Raw genomic sequence first — 16,100 nt, 5'->3', positions numbered from 1 at the left:
ACTCCAACAACCATTGTTTTTATTTCATTAAAATAATTTTTAATAATGTGTTTGTGTTTTATTTAACCCTTTACTACAATTGGATTAATAATGGATAGGTGTCATAATTGACGCCTCTCAATTATTAATTAGGCTTAATGTCACCTTACAATAGCAAGGTGGCATTAACCCTTCATTACCCCATATCCCACCGCTACACGGGAATGGGAAGAGAGTGGCCAAGTGCCAGAATAGGCGCATCTTCCAGATGTGCCTTTTCTGGGGTGGCTGGGGGCAGATATTTGTAGCCAGGGGGGGGCCAATAACCATGGACCCTCTCCAGGCTATTAATATCTGCCCTCAGTCACTGGCTTTACTACTCTGGCGGAGAAAATTGCGCGGGAGCCCACGCCAATTTTTTCCGCCATTTAACCCTTTATTTTAAGAGCTAGAACGGCCAAATTTTGCAGATACACACTACTGACATTAGTAGTGTGGAATCTGCAAAAAAAATGGAGAGAAGACATGGTTTACTGTATGTAAACCATGTCTCAAATCAGGTCGGGTTTTAGGAAGGAGAAAGAAAAAGCCGGTAATTGAATTACCGGCTTTCAAGCTGTATAGCGCTGGAATAAATATTAATATATATACATATATGTGTCTCACTGACATATATATATATATATATATATACCTATTCTATGTGTACACATTTATTCTACCTATTCTACTGTAAGCTGTCAGTGTGATTTTACTGTACACCGCACTGAATTGCCGGCTTTTCTCTCTAACAGCGCTGCGTATTTCTCGCAAGTCACACTGCTTGTCCGTGTGTAATCCGTATTTTTCACGCTTCCATAGACTTTCATTGGCATATTTCTTGCGCAGTACGGTGACAAACGCAGCATGCTGCGATTTTGTACGGCCGTAGAAAGCCGTATAATACTGATCAGTAAAATACGGCAGATAGTAGCAGTTTTATAGAGAATAATTGTGCCGTATTTTTTGCGAGTTTTACGGACGTAGTTTCTGCGCTCTTACGTCCGTAAAACTCGCAAGTGTGAAGCCGGCCTTACATTGTGTTGCTTTATGCACAGTGCCTGAGGTTTGGTTTAGTCTCCCCCAAAAAAAAGTGAGATTCAAATTTTCACAAAGTGGATATACTTCAGTCCTGTTAGTTTGTCGTATATCAGCCAGCCACTTTCTGCCACTTAGATTGCGTTGTTATATACACTGGGCCTGAGTTTTGGTTCAGTCTCCCAAAAAAAAGGGAGATTTAAATTCTCAACAAGTTTATATACACCTTCTACCTTGTTTTACAGTACCATATAATGGTTGTTATTTCGGTTAGATTTTCCAAAAAATGAGGAAGTCTGGTGGAAGAGCCCGTGGGCGGTGGTTGTCAGCTGGTACTGATGGTGGTGGTGCATCTGGTGGTAGTGGCAAAAGCACAATAGCACCTAAGGCTGGAGGTGTTGAGCCAGCGTCATCGTCTGGCTACACAAGGCCTCGAAGGCTCCCTTATCTGGAAGTAGGAAAACAGCTTTTAAAGCTGGAGCAGCAGGAAAAAGTTTTGGCTTTCCTTGCTGACTCAGCCTCTAGCTCTTTCGTCTCCTCTTCAGAAAGTTCCAAATATAAAAGCAGTGAGTCGTCAGTGGATGCTCCCGGTCAGGAACAAGACGTTTCCTTGTGGCCTTCACCCAAACCAATTCCTCCATTTGCAGCTGCTGAATGTCCACCATAGGTAATTTTTATACCTCCCTAGATGGGCTGACTCCCCCACAGGGCCGTGGTCACCACCTGGTGCAAGCACCCGTGCGAGTGCCGTTTGCCTGGACAGGTGGGTGGGCCCACTCTTGGGCGACGGCACTGGCACAGGGTCCCTCATAGTACAATGAAGTGTCTCTGACGGTGATGGTGCACAACCAACGTCAGACATACCGTTGTAATATGAGGGGCCCTGTGCCAGTACCGCCACCCACAAGAGAGTGTTCCCCCCCCAGCTCGAACAGTGCTCTACCACTTGCAATACTTACCTCTTCCTGCTCCACCACTGTGTAGTCTGTGCTGTTAAATCCTTCAATGGCACTGCCAATACAAATTTGTTGAAATGATAGATGATAGTTAAAATATACAGGGGCCCTGGCCTCCATTTAGACCAGTTAATACTTTGCCACTATTACCACTATCTGCTACTCAGCAGAGGAGCCCACCCCTGTACCTAGCTATGCCACCTGTTTAGTCCTGTTACCAATTTTGAACTGCATTTAGCCTACTTTATTCTTTGGGCCTATATCTGTGTTTCCTCCTCATCCTGCCCATTGCCCAGCCACTGCTAGATGAGTCTGCTGGTACATTGACCCAGACCACTACATTCCCCTTGCACTCTACACAGCCAGAATCTGACCCTGCTGAAAGTCAGGTTCCCCTTCCCGCATACTATACCACCTTACACGGGGACAAATTGGAAGGTGCAGATGAAAGTGCAGGTTCCTTCATCAGGTGGGGGGGGCATGCTCGTTGGCGACGTCACTGGCACAGGGCCCCTCATAGTACGCAAAAGTGTTTCTGCCAGTGGGAGGCGCCACCCGCCGTCAAACACACCGCCGTACTATGAGGGGCCCTGTGCCAGTGAGTGGGCCCCCCCTGCTTGCTCAGGATCACAGCACTTGCAAAGTTGAAATACTTACCTCTCCCTGCTCCACCGCCATGACTTATTCCGCGTTTCCTGGGCCCACAAAAATCTTGAGCCCTACCCCCCCACAACTGTAGCCAAATGGTTGGTTGGTTACAGGGAACTTTATTTACACCGCAAAAAAATATATATATATTTTTCATTCCTTCGCTCCAGCGAACGCTGCTGGAGAAGAAATGAATGGCGGCTTCAGCACCCGAAGCAGGGGACAGCGCTTACTTGTAGCGCTGTCTCCTCCTGCACGGTCCGTGTGGTACCCAGTCAGCACACGGCTGCCGCACGTGTGCCACACTGATGTGCCACGTGAGCACACGGACACGGATAACTTCGGTACCGGAATTATCTGGACGTGTGGGACAGGCCTTGGAAACATATGCACCACTTCTGCATTTATCACCCACTCCTGGTTTTGGCTTACAAATATTGATGTAAAATACTGACCAAATACTGCTAGTGTGACGGCAGCCTAAGAGTTACATTTTTATAACTTTTTTATTGGTTTAATAGAGAAAAAATATCAAGTACACCATTTTTTACGCCATTTACCAATCTCCATAAATAATCTGATAGCTGCGTTGTGCGCATTGTTACAATTACAGGGAACCAAAATATGTCCGTGTTATTTGCTAATTTGTGGTTTATTTTTTTTAAATGCACATTAAAAATGAAATTATTGTTAAGTGTTCTTCATTATTGTTTAGCAATTTTATAAGAAGGAAAAAAATATATTTTCTCTTTCTACAATAGAGACATAGAATTGCTCTGCTATGTACAGATGTATCAGTATAATCTGTCTATGGGGTCATAGTCTGCAATACATATCAAGTATGCAAAAGTCTCCCAGTGATATCACCAGAGCCTGTGATTTGTTTTAACTCCTACCTGTAGTGTTGAAAGTTGGGTGTTCGAGTCCTGCGAAGACTCAGAAAAAATGACTATTTTTTTATTGCTTTTTATTACTTTTAGTAGTTTTATAGGAACAAAAAAACCCTGAAACGTTCTTCACCTCTACTTAACAGGGAACATAGAAATACACTCGCTACACTCATCAGGAGGGCGTTAAACTAGAAGAAGAGGGGACGGGGGGAAAACATTAGACTCGAACAAAGAAGACCCAGGAAAACATACTCAGAAGGGAGGTAAGAACATTTCTAAAACAATCCACAGCGAGGAGATTGGAACAAAACAAAATCCTCTAAACTGCATGCTCGCAAACGCCAGAAGCCTGACAAACAAGATGGAAGAAGTAGAAGCAGAAATATCTACAGGTAACTTTGACATAGTGGGAATAACTGAGACATGGTTAGATGAAAGCTATGACTGGGCAGTTAACTTACAGGGTTACAGTCTGTTTAGAAAGGATCGTAAAAATCGGAGAGGAGGAGGGGTTTGTCTCTATGTAAAGTCTTGTCTAAAGTCCACTTTAAGGGAGGATATTAGCGAAGGGAATGAGGATGTCGAGTCCATATGGGTCGAAATTCATGGAGGGAAAAATGGTAACAAAATTCTCATTGGGGTCTGTTACAAACCCCCAAGTATAACAGAAACCATGGAAAGTCTACTTCTAAAACAGATAGATGAAGCTGCAACCCATAATGAGGTCCTGGTTATGGGGGACTTTAACTACCCGGATATTAACTGGGAAACAGAAACCTGTGAAACCCATAAAGGCAACAGGTTTCTGCTAATAACTAAGAAAAATTATCTTTCACAATTGGTGCAGAATCCAACCAGAGGAGCAGCACTTTTAGACCTAATACTATCTAATAGACCTGACAGAATAACAAATCTGCAGGTGGTCGGGCATCTAGGAAAATGGCGACCACAATATTGTACAGTTTCACCTGTCTTTCACTAGGGGGACTTGTCAGGGAGTCACAAAAACACTGAACTTTAGGAAGGCAAAGTTTGTCCAGCTTAGAGATGCCCTTAATCTGGTAGACTGGGACAATATCCTCAGAAATAAGAATACAGATAATAAATGGAAAATGTTTAAGAATATCCTAAATAGGCACTGTAAGCGGTTTATACCTTGTGGGAATAAAAGGACTAGAAATAGGAAAAACCCAATGTGGCTAAACAAAGAAGTAAGACAGGCAATTAACAGTAAAAAGAAAGCATTTGCACTACTAAAGCAGGAGGGCACCATTGAAGCTCTAAAAAACTATAGGGAGAAAAATACTTTATCTAAAAAACTAATTAAAGCTGCCAAAAAGGAAACAGAGAAGCACATTGCTCAGGAGAGTAAAACTAATCCCAAACTGTTCTTCAACTATATCAATAGTAAAAGAATAAAAACTGAAAATGTAGGCCCCTTAAAAAATAGTGAGGAAAGAATGGTTGTAGATGACGAGGAAAAAGCTAACATATTAAACACCTTCTTCTCCACGGTATTCACGGTGGAAAATGAAATGCTAGGTGAAATCCCAAGAAACAATGAAAACCCTATATTAAGGGTCACCAATCTAACGTAAGAAGAGGTGCGAAACCGGCTAAATAAGATTAAAATAGATAAATCTCCGGGTCCGGATGGCATACACCCACGAGTACTAAGAGAACTAAGTAATGTAATAGATAAACCATTATTTCTTATTTTTAGGGACTCTATAGCGACGGGGTCTGTTCCGCAGGACTGGCGCATAGCAAATGTGGTGCCAATATTCAAAAAGGGCTCTAAAAGTGAACCTGGAAATTATAGGCCAGTAAGTCTAACCTCTATTGTTGGTAAAATATTTGAAGGGTTTCTGAGGGATGTTATTCTGGATTATCTCAATGAGAATAACTGTTTAACTCCATATCAGCATGGGTTTATGAGAAATCGCTCCTGTCAAACCAATCTAATCAGTTTTTATGAAGAGGTAAGCTATAGGCTGGACCACGGTGAGTCATTGGACGTGGTATATCTCGATTTTTCCAAAGCGTTTGATACCGTGCCGCACAAGAGGTTGGTATACAAAATGAGAATGCTTGGTCTGGGGGAAATTGTGTGTAAATGGGTTAGTAACTGGCTTAGTGACAGAAAGCAGAGGGTGGTTATAAATGGTATAGTCTCTAACTGGGTCGCTGTGACCAGTGGGGTACCGCAGGGGTCAGTATTGGGACCTGTTCTCTTCAACATATTCATTAATGATCTGGTAGAAGGTTTACACAGTAAAATATCGATATTTGCAGATGATACAAAACTATGTAAAGCAGTTAATACAAGAGAAGATAGTATTCTGCTACAGATGGATCTGGATAAGTTGGAAACTTGGGCTGAAAGGTGGCAGATGAGGTTTAACAATGATAAATGTAAGGTTACACACATGGGAAGAAGGAATCAATATCACCATTACACACTGAACGGGAAACCACTGGGTAAATCTGACAGGGAGAAGGACTTGGGGATCCTAGTTAATGATAAACTTACCTGGAGCAGCCAGTGCCAGGCAGCAGCTGCCAAGGCAAACAGGATCATGGGGTGCATTAAAAGAGGTCTGGATACACATGATGAGAGCATTATACTGCCTCTGTACAAATCCCTAGTTAGACCGCACATGGAGTACTGTGTCCAGTTTTGGGCACCGGTGCTCAGGAAGGATATAATGGAACTAGAGAGAGTACAAAGGAGGGCAACAAAATTAATAAAGGGGATGGGAGAACTACAATACCCAGATAGATTAGCAAAATTAGGATTATTTAGTCTAGAAAAAAGACGACTGAGGGGCGATCTAATAACCATGTATAAGTATATAAGGGGACAGTACAAATATCTCGCTGAGGATCTGTTTATACCAAGGAAGGTGACGGGCACAAGGGGGCATTCTTTGCGTCTGGAGGAGAGAAGGTTTTTCCACCAACATAGAAGAGGATTCTTTACTGTTAGGGCAGTGAGAATCTGGAATTGCTTGCCTGAGGAGGTGGTGATGGCGAACTCAGTCGAGGGGTTCAAGAGAGGCCTGGATGTCTTCCTGGAGCAGAACAATATTGTATCATACAATTATTAGCTTCTGTAGAAGGACGTAGATCTGGGGATTTATTATGATGGAATATAGGCTGAACTGGATGGACAAATGTCTTTTTTCGGCCTTACTATGTTACTGTCATATACCATCTATCTCTATGTACCTGTATAATCTGTTTCTGGGTTCACTGCCCATAATGCAGCTCAAGGTTGCCAAATTCTCCTCTCTACATTATGGGCTGTGGCTCATAGCTAGGGCTCCTGCCTGTGAGCAAATGCAACTTTGGAGACCCGCTCACAAGAGAAGTGAATAGTATATTTTTTGTCAGTGCAGAGGGATGTGGCTCCGTGGCGGAGGTACAACGGAGACGATGTTGGAGGTATTGGAATTTGGGACTGAGCCCTCAAATAGGGACAGTCCTTCTGAATCTGGGCTGGTTGGGACCTATGCAGACCTTATACCCTGAAGTACAGAAGTTTTGCACAATATTAGACCAGCTATCAGGCAAGTAAAAGTTATCTGTAAATGATAGCAGAAGGTCTAGCCCAAGGAACTAGGTGGCCACAGTAAACACTGAGAACAAGCAAAAAAGCATGTATGGCTACTTTCACACTAGCGTTTTTTTTAATCCGTCACAATGCGTCGTTTTGCAGAAAAAACGCATCCTGCAAAAGTGCTTGCAGGATGCGTTTTTTCCCCATAGACTTCTATTGACGACGCATTTTCGACGGATTAGTAACATAGTAACATAGTTAGTAAGGCCGAAAAAAGACATTTGTCCATCCAGTTCAGCCTATATTCCGTCATAATAAATCCCCAGATCTACGTCCTTTTACAGAACCTAATAATTGTATGATACAATATTGTTCTGCTCCAGGAAGACATCCAGGCCTCTCTTGAACCCCTCGACTGAGTTCGCCATCACCACCTCCTCAGGCAAGCAATTCCAGATTCTCACTGCCCTAACAGTAAAGAATCCTCTTCTATGTTGGTGGAAAAACCTTCTCTCCTCCAGACGCAAAGAATGCCCCCTTGTGCCCGTCACCTTCCTTGGTATAAACAGATCCTCAGCGAGATATTTGTATTGTCCCCTTATATACTTATACATGGTTATTAGATCGCCCCTCAGTCGTCTTTTTTCTAGACTAAATAATCCTAATTATTGCCACACATTGCCACACTTCGTGCTTTGGCGGACCGTCGGGAGAAAAAAAACCCTACATGTAACGTTTTTTTCTCCCGACGGACCGCTTTTTCCGACCGCGCATGCGCGGCCGGAACTCCACCCCCACCTCCCCGCACCTTACAATGGGGCAGCGGATGCGCCGGAAAAATGCATCCGCTGCACCCATTGTGCAATGCAGCAAACGCTAGCGTCGGAATCTCTCCCCGACGCATTGCGACGGGGAGATTCCGACGCTAGTGTGAAAGAAGCCTATGGGTAAATACATAAATAGTGCATGGCGTGGAATACTTCCTTGCATATCTTAAAGTGCAACGCTGCAAACAGTAAAGAATTTCCCATGATATAAGGCTAGGTTCACACTAGCGTTGCGCCGCCCTGCGTCGGCGACGCAACGCGCGCGTTTTGCGACGCGTGCGTCGTTTTTGACGAAAATCGGACGCACAGAAAATGCTACAATGTAGCGTTTTCTTGCGTCCGACGCTAGCGTCGGAAACGACGCACGTGGCGAAAAACGCCACCAAAACAACGCACGCGTCCCCTATGTTAAACATAGGGGCGCGTCGCCGTTGCGTGACCGCTGCGTCGCCGGCGCAACAGCGACGCACATTGGCGGAACGCCAATGTGAACGTAGCCTAAGAGCATAGCGCTAATTTCTGGACGCTAGCCACACAGCACACCTTTATGCGGACGTGTGTGTATGCAGTGCAGGCTGCCATGGCCACAGCTGAAGAGCGCGGGAGAAATGAACGTCAGCAGTCGGTGACTCACTGCAGGGCGGGACGGCTGACGCGTCACGTGACTATGCTTGGAGCACACGCTTGTCTCTGGGGGTTTACCGCTGCGCGACTTAACTCTGCGCGCCGTGCACGGACGCCATACCGAAGCGCCTCCATCTTCAAGCACCGTAACGGCAGCGCCGGAAACATGGATACTACAAAATGTACGAAAACTGTGCACGGGAATTGTACACAGTCCGGGATTTCTTCGCTCGAGACAGGTAACCAATCAGGTGGAGAATTCCATAACACGTGATTGTCGTCCAGCCGCAGCCATCTTTAGTGTGGGCGGGCGGTTATGTAGAAGCGCTATCTGCCAGTAATGAAGCCCCATATTTAATAGTCCTACACTGTTCTGGTTTCCACACACAAGTGCGTTTTGTTGTGCTGATGACTAAAATCTCCATTATTTGTACCTGTGAGGAATCCTGCCCATATAGGCTACGTTCACATTTGCGTTGTTGGGCGTTGCGTCGGGGACGCAACGCACAACGCATGCAAAAACGCATTGTTTTGTGACGCATGCGTCCATTTTTGGCTTGATTTTGGACGCAAAAAAAATGCAACACGCAGCGTCCTCTGCGCCCTGACGCTTGCGCCAAAAATGATGCATGTGTCACAAAACGCAAGACAACGCATGTCCATGCGCCCCCATGTTAAATATAGGGGCGCATGACGCATGCGTCGCCGTAGTTGCGCCCGACGCAACGCAAATGTGAACGTAGCCATACTGAGGCACTGGGGGAGCAGTGACGCTCACTGTCCGCTGCTTTGTGTCTGAACAGAAGGCAACAACAACTTTAACCCCTTTAGGACTGGACAATTTTTTTTTTGTATTGGGCTTTAGTTTTTTCCTCCCCTTCTTCCAAGAGACATAACTTTTTATTAGTGAGGGCTTGTTTTACTTTTTTTTTTTAGTTTTGAATGATATTATTCATTTTACCATGGGAAAAAAGCGGAAAAAACCCCCAAATATTATAAAATGGTGAAAAACATGCAATTCTGCCATCTTTTTTGGGTTTTGTTGTTCCAGCGTTCATTTTGCGGTAAACGTCCGTGAACATGATTGTGTGGCAAGCTGACGTTTTCAGACACCATTTCGGCGTTCGTAGTAATGGTTTGATTTTTTTTTTTTAGGGCGGTGTGACTGAAAAAGTACAATTTTGCCACTATGAGTTTTGTACGGTTTATGGAGTTTTTTTTGTATGGGTTAATTTAATTTTACGGATGCAGTGATACCATACATGTTCTTTATTTTATGTCCTTGTTTTTAGGGTGCGTGTCCACGGTCCGGATTGTCGGCGCTTTGGATGGAGCGGAAAACCTGCTCCGCCCAAAGCGCCGCCCCCTTCTGAACGCGCGGTGATTCCGGATGTGTTCATTGCACACATCTGCAATCTCCGCACCCCATACATAGGGCCCTATCTGCAATCTTGCCTTGTGCAGGCATGTACTACGGAGGACATAGAATGAACTTCAATCCAATATTGCGGCCAGCATGCAGCCAGCGGGTAAGGAAAGGGTGAATCAAACACCTGAAAACTTCGCCCATATGACCGAAAACCGGTCCCGCCAAATTCAGGTGACAGGTTCCCTTGAAATAAATCACTAGCCTGACCTGTAATCTAATATATAATAGCCTAGAATACTACTTCCTGCAATTTGTGCCAACTTCCGTGGCTTTGTCCGGAGCTAATGTGCGGAGATAATGTACGGAGATAAGTGACGTCAACAGTGTCCAGTGTCTGATTGGTTGCCGCCTGCTGCGAGCGACCAATCAGAAACGTGCCGTACTTTGACACACTCCGCCCGCCATTTTGGTGTGATTTTTGAATTTTTACCTCACAGCAAGTTTCTACTGCGTGGAGGCGGGCCCAGTGACGTTGCTCTTCAAGCTCCTGCCGAATTTCGTCAAAAAAATGATAATACCATTTACCAAAACTATATATATTTAGTTGTGAAGTGGTTCAGTGACATTTTCACACCAATTTTGAACTTTTGTTTGGTGTTTTCTCCATATACTGCCTATTATTTTTGTTCTTTCTTACTATTATTTATTAACTAGCTATTGAACCCGTTCTACGCCCGGGTGGCGAGCATTTATATTGGTATATTGTCTCCATCCTGGTATGTGCTGCTCCATCCTGCGTCCCCATCCTGTCATGCGCTGCTCCATCCTGCGTCCCCATCCTGTCATGTGCTGCTCCATCCTGCGTTCCCCTTCCTGTCATGCACTGCTCCCATCCTGCGTCCCCATCCTGTGATGCGCTGCTCCCATCCTGTGATGCGCTGCTCCCATCCTGCGTCCCCATCCTGTCATGTGCTGCTCCATCCTGCGTCCCCATCCTGTCATGCGCTGCTCCATCATGCGTCCCCATCCTGTCATGCGCTGCTCCATCCTGCGTCCCCATCCTTATGTGCTGCTGCATCCTGCATCCCCATCCTTATGTGCTGCTGCATCCTGCGTCCCCATCCTTATGTGCTGCTGCATCCTGCGTCCCCATCCTTATGTGCTGCTCCATCCTGCGTCCCCATCCTTATGTGCTGCTCCCATCCTGCGTCCCCATCCTTATGTGCTGCTCCATCCTGTGTCCCCATCCTTATGTGCTGCTGCATCCTGTGTCCCCATCCTTATGTGCTGCTCCCATCCTGCGTCCCCATCCTTATGTGCTGCTCCATCCTGCGTCCCCATCCTTATGTGCTGCTGCATCCTGCGTCCCCATCCTTATGTGCTGCTCCATCCTGCGTCCCCATCCTTATGTGCTGCTCCCATCCTGCGTCCCCATCCTTATGTGCTGCTCCATCCTGTGTCCCCATCCTTATGTGCTGCTGCATCCTGCGTCCCCATCCTTATGTGCTGCTGCATCCTGCGTCCCCATCCTTATGTGCTGCTGCATCCTGCGTCCCCATCCTTATGTGCTGCTGCATCCTGCGTCCCCATCCTTATGTGCTGCTCCATCCTGCGTCCCCATCCTTATGTGCTGCTCCCATCCTGCGTCCCCATCCTTATGTGCTGCTCCATCCTGCGTCCCCATCCTTATGTGCTGCTGCATCCTGCGTCCCCATCCTTATGTGCTGCTGCATCCTGCGTCCCCATCCTTATGTGCTGCTGCATCCTGCGTCCCCATCCTTATGTGCTGCTGCATCCTGCATCCCCATCCTTATGTGCTGCTCCATCCTGCGTCCCCATCCTTATGTGCTGCTGCATCCTGCGTCCCCATCCTTATGTGCTGCTGCATCCTGCGTCCCCATCCTTATGTTCATGCTGCATCCTGCGTCCCCATCCTTATGTGCTGCTGCATCCTGCGTCCCCATCCTTATGTGCTGCTGCATCCTGCGTCCCCATCCTTATGTGCTGCTCGATCCTGCGTCCCCATCCTTATGTGCTGCTGCATCCTGCGTCCCCATCCTTATGTACTGCTGCATCCTGCGTCCCCATCCTTATGTGCTGCTGCATCCTGCGTCCCCATCCTTATGTTCATGCTGCATCTTGCGTCCCCATCCTTATGTTCATGCTGCATCCTGTGTCCCCATCCTTATGTTCATGCTGCATCCCCATTCTTATGTGCTGCTCCATCCTGCGTCCCCATCCTTATGTGCTGCTCCATCCTGCGTCCCCATCCTTATGTGCTGCTGCATCCTGCGTCCCCATCCTTATGTGCTGCTCCCATCCTGCGTCCCCATCCTTATGTTCATGCTGCATCCTGCGTCCCCATCCTTATGTTCATGCTGCATCCTGCGTCCCCATCCTTATGTTCATGCTGCATCCTGCGTCCCCATCCTTATGTGCTGCTGCATCCTGCGTCCCCATCCTTATGTGCTGCTCCCATCCTGCGTCCCCATCCTTATGTTCATGCTGCATCCTGCGTCCCCATCCTTATGTGCTGCTGCATCCTGCGTCCCCATCCTTATGTTCATGCTGCATCCTGCGTCCCCATCCTTATGTTCATGCTGCATCCTGCGTCCCCATCCTTATGTTCATGCTGCATCCTGCGTCCCCATCCTTATGTGCTGCTGCATCCTGCGTCCCCATCCTTATGTGCTGCTCCCATCCTGCGTCCCCATCCTTATGTTCATGCTGCATCCTGCGTCCCCATCCTTATGTGCTGCTGCATCCTGCGTCCCCATCCTTATGTTCATGCTGCATCCTGCGTCCCCATCCTTATGTTCATGCTGCATCCTGCGTCCCCATCCTTATGTTCATGCTGCATCCTGCGTCCCCATCCTTATGTGCTGCTCCATCCTGCGTCCCCATCCTTATGTGCTGCTCCATCCTGCGTCCCCATCCTTATGTGCTGCTCCCATTCTGCGTCCCCATCCTTATGTGCTGCTCCATCCTGCGTCCCCATCCTGTTATGTGCTGCTCCATCCTGCGTCCCCATCCTTATGTGCTGCTCCCATCCTGCGTCCCCATCCTTATGTGCTGCTCCATCCTGCGTCCCCATCCTGTTATGTGCTGCTCCATCCTGCGTCCCCATCCTTATGTGCTGCTCCATCCTGCGTCCCCATCCTGTTATGTGCTGCTCCATCCTGCGTCCCCATCCTTATGTGCTGCTCCATCCTGCGTCCCCATCCTGTTATGTGCTGCTCCATCCTGCGTCCCCATCCTTATGTGCTGCTCCATCCTGCGTCCCCATCCTTATGTGCTGCTGCATCCTGCGTCCCCATCCTTATGTGCTGCTCCATCCTGCGTCCCCATCCTGTTATGTGCTGCTCCATCCTGCGTCCCCATCCTGATGTGCTGCTGCATCCTGCGTCCCCATCCTTATGTGCTGCTCCATCCTGCGTCCCCATCCTTATGTGCTGCTCCATCCTGCGTCCCCATCCTGATGTGCTGCTCCATCCTGCGTCCCCATCCTGATGTGCTGCTCCATCCTGCGTCCCCATACTGCCTCTGACCCGCTCGGCGCCGAGTGCTGGGGGGGCCTGAGCAGGCGGGGACACCGGCACGCTGTGGGGGTCAGGTGCCGGTATCGCCGCCAGCTCAGGCCCCCCCAGCACTTACTATACTCACCTGTCCGGCGTTCCATCGCTGAGCGCCGCCATCTTCCCGGTCCTCTGGCTGTGACTGTTCAGTCAGAGGGCGGCGCCGGCGCGCATTAAGCGCGTCATCGCGCCCTCTGAACTGAAGGTCACAGGCCGAAGACCGGGAAGATGGCGCCGTTCAGCGATGGAACGGGGACAGGTGAATATAGGCCGATACTCACCCTCCTGGCGGTCCCTGCTTCTGCGGTGGAGATCGCGGTGTGCGTTCAGTGTGAACGCACACCGCGATCTCCCGGGAGCGTCACTCTGTGAGGCCCAGACTGCGCCGGCGCTTGCGCAGTCTATAGAGGCTTCGGACAGAGTGACGCTCCCAGCGTTATTTTAATCGATTGTGTTATTCTTACATTTGAATAAATAAAGTATATATGGATTCTAGACTCCCGATTCTTTAGAATCGGGCTGCCATCTAGTCATTCTATAATGGTGGTTTCCATACTTTTCTTGTTTCTTCCTTGACTTCTTGAATTTCTACCTTGACAAGCAACAACCTGATTTCTAGTTTGAAGAAACTACTCATCTTTTTGTTTCATTTTAACAGGAAATGTGTTAACCCAACCGATTGGATACATTGAATCCTGCTTTACTGGGAAAAATGGGACTCCGAGGCAGCCGTCTATTTGCAGTTTATCTCGTGGCTCCTTAAGAATTAGCAAAAAGGTTTTCAATAACCCCGAGCATTCACTTATAGGTCTGCAACAGTTTTCACATGTATGGTGAGTTATTACTGGAATGCAGAAGCTCTTTTCTTGGCATTTATCTGATCCTGGCACCGGGCAGATCTCTATAGATAGTACGGCAACCCTCAATTATGAGCGTAGCTCCCTACACAGCCAGTTTATCGGCCAATATGCTCTCTTTATAGTGTGTAATAAGTAAAATATTAAAAGTTTTTGCTTTTGGCTGTAGTACTCTTTTATGCATGTCAGAGTTTATCAACTCCAACATTGAGCACTTCCAACATTGAACCCAATCTGCTATGGGAAACACAACTAATGTAAAATCACCCATATATGGTATCTTATGCTGATCGGTAAAACATTTATCTCCTATCCACAGGATATGTGATGAATTATGATTACTGGGGGTCTGACCACTAGGACCCCCCACGATCACTAGAACTGAAGTCCTGAGCTCTTGTTGTGTGAATATATTGGCGGTAACACAAGTGCCCTATCGCACCAGTCAATGTCCGTGGTACTAATGGAATTAGCAGAATTCTGTATTTGTTTATCTCTGTCATTCTCATTGACATCGAATTGATCTGTAGTATGTGTGCGTGATCACTGCTCCATTGACATTCATGCAAAATAGGGCTCAGGACTCCTGTTATAGTGGATAATATGACCCCTAGTGGTCATGCTTTTACATATTCTGCCTTCACCTCTGTTACTTATAAAAAAAAAAAAAAAAGATCTCAGGAGAAACACAATAACATTCTTGTAGTTATGATACCTTTTAATGGCTAACAAAAATAAAAAAAATAATTGATGTTACAAAGCAAACTTCAAAGGTTTTTTAGGTCTCTTCATCAGGCATTGTATAACCGTATCTAAAGGAACAAAAATATATACAGGAAAAGAGCAGAGACATAATAAATGGACATTTAAAGACAAACTGAGCTTAGCGAGTGACTCCTTCATTAGCTTAGATACAGTGGGGCAAAAAAGTATTTAGTCAGTCAGCAATAGTGCAAGTTCCACCACTTAAAAAGATGAGAGGCGTCTGTAATTTACATCATAGGTAGACCTCAACTATGGGAGACAAACTGAGAAAAAAAAAATCCAGAAAATCACATTGTCTGTTTTTTTTAACATTTTATTTGCATATTATGGTGAATGGTGAAGTGGTATTGCTGGAACGCAAATTTCCAGCGTAGTAACCTCCCATTCTTACCAGAGACCGTGTGTAACCAGCTGAGGGAGTTGTGGTCCATCTCCATGGTGAAGTGGTGCCCGTAAAATTAGGGCTGCAGATGCTGCAGGGCCCATACTATTGCCAGGCATTCCTTTTCCATTGTGCAGTAGGCCACCTCCCTCGGCAATAGCTTCTTGCTCAGGTACAAGACAGGATGTCCCTGACCCGTCGAGTTAACCTGAGCATGGCACCGAGGCCAAAGTCACTGGGTTCTTTCTGTACTACAAACGGCCATTCAAAGTTAGCAGCTTGTAATACTGGGAAGCTAGAGAGAGTGGTCTTGAGCGCCTGGAAAGCTGTCTCGCAGGCGACTGTCCAGTCGACGGCGATGGGTAACTTCTTCTTGGTGAGGTTTGTCAGGGGCTTTGCAAGGGTACTATAGTGTCGAACAAACCTCCTATAGTAGCCTGCATTCCCCAAGAAGGACTTCTTGGTCCTGGGGGTGGGCCAGCATGCAGTGGCATCCACTTTTCCAGGCTCTGGCTTCAGAATCCCCCCCCCCCGCCTACCAGGTGACCCAGGTAGAGGACCTCGCTCATGCCCAGCTGGCACTTCTCTG

General features: G+C 46.9%; 1 protein-coding gene across 1 annotated transcript in view; it reads left to right on the top strand.

Moving 5' to 3' along the window:
• Positions 1 to 8,596: 8,596 nt before the first annotated feature.
• Positions 8,597 to 16,100, top strand: part of TRMO (tRNA methyltransferase O) — a 52,008-nt gene continuing 44,504 nt past the window's right edge. The window contains exons 1-2 of the mRNA XM_069766833.1: positions 8,597 to 8,802; positions 14,166 to 14,340. Coding sequence (XP_069622934.1) covers positions 8,607 to 8,802; positions 14,166 to 14,340 — 371 coding nt within the window. The 5' untranslated portion in view covers positions 8,597 to 8,606. The remainder of the gene's footprint in view (positions 8,803 to 14,165; positions 14,341 to 16,100) is intronic.

Source organism: Ranitomeya imitator, chromosome 1 (assembly GCF_032444005.1).
Source record: "Ranitomeya imitator isolate aRanImi1 chromosome 1, aRanImi1.pri, whole genome shotgun sequence".
Taxonomy (NCBI): Eukaryota; Metazoa; Chordata; class Amphibia; order Anura; family Dendrobatidae; genus Ranitomeya; species Ranitomeya imitator.
The sequence above is the reverse complement of the archived record's forward strand: the minus strand, read 5'-3'. Positions and strand labels throughout refer to the sequence as shown.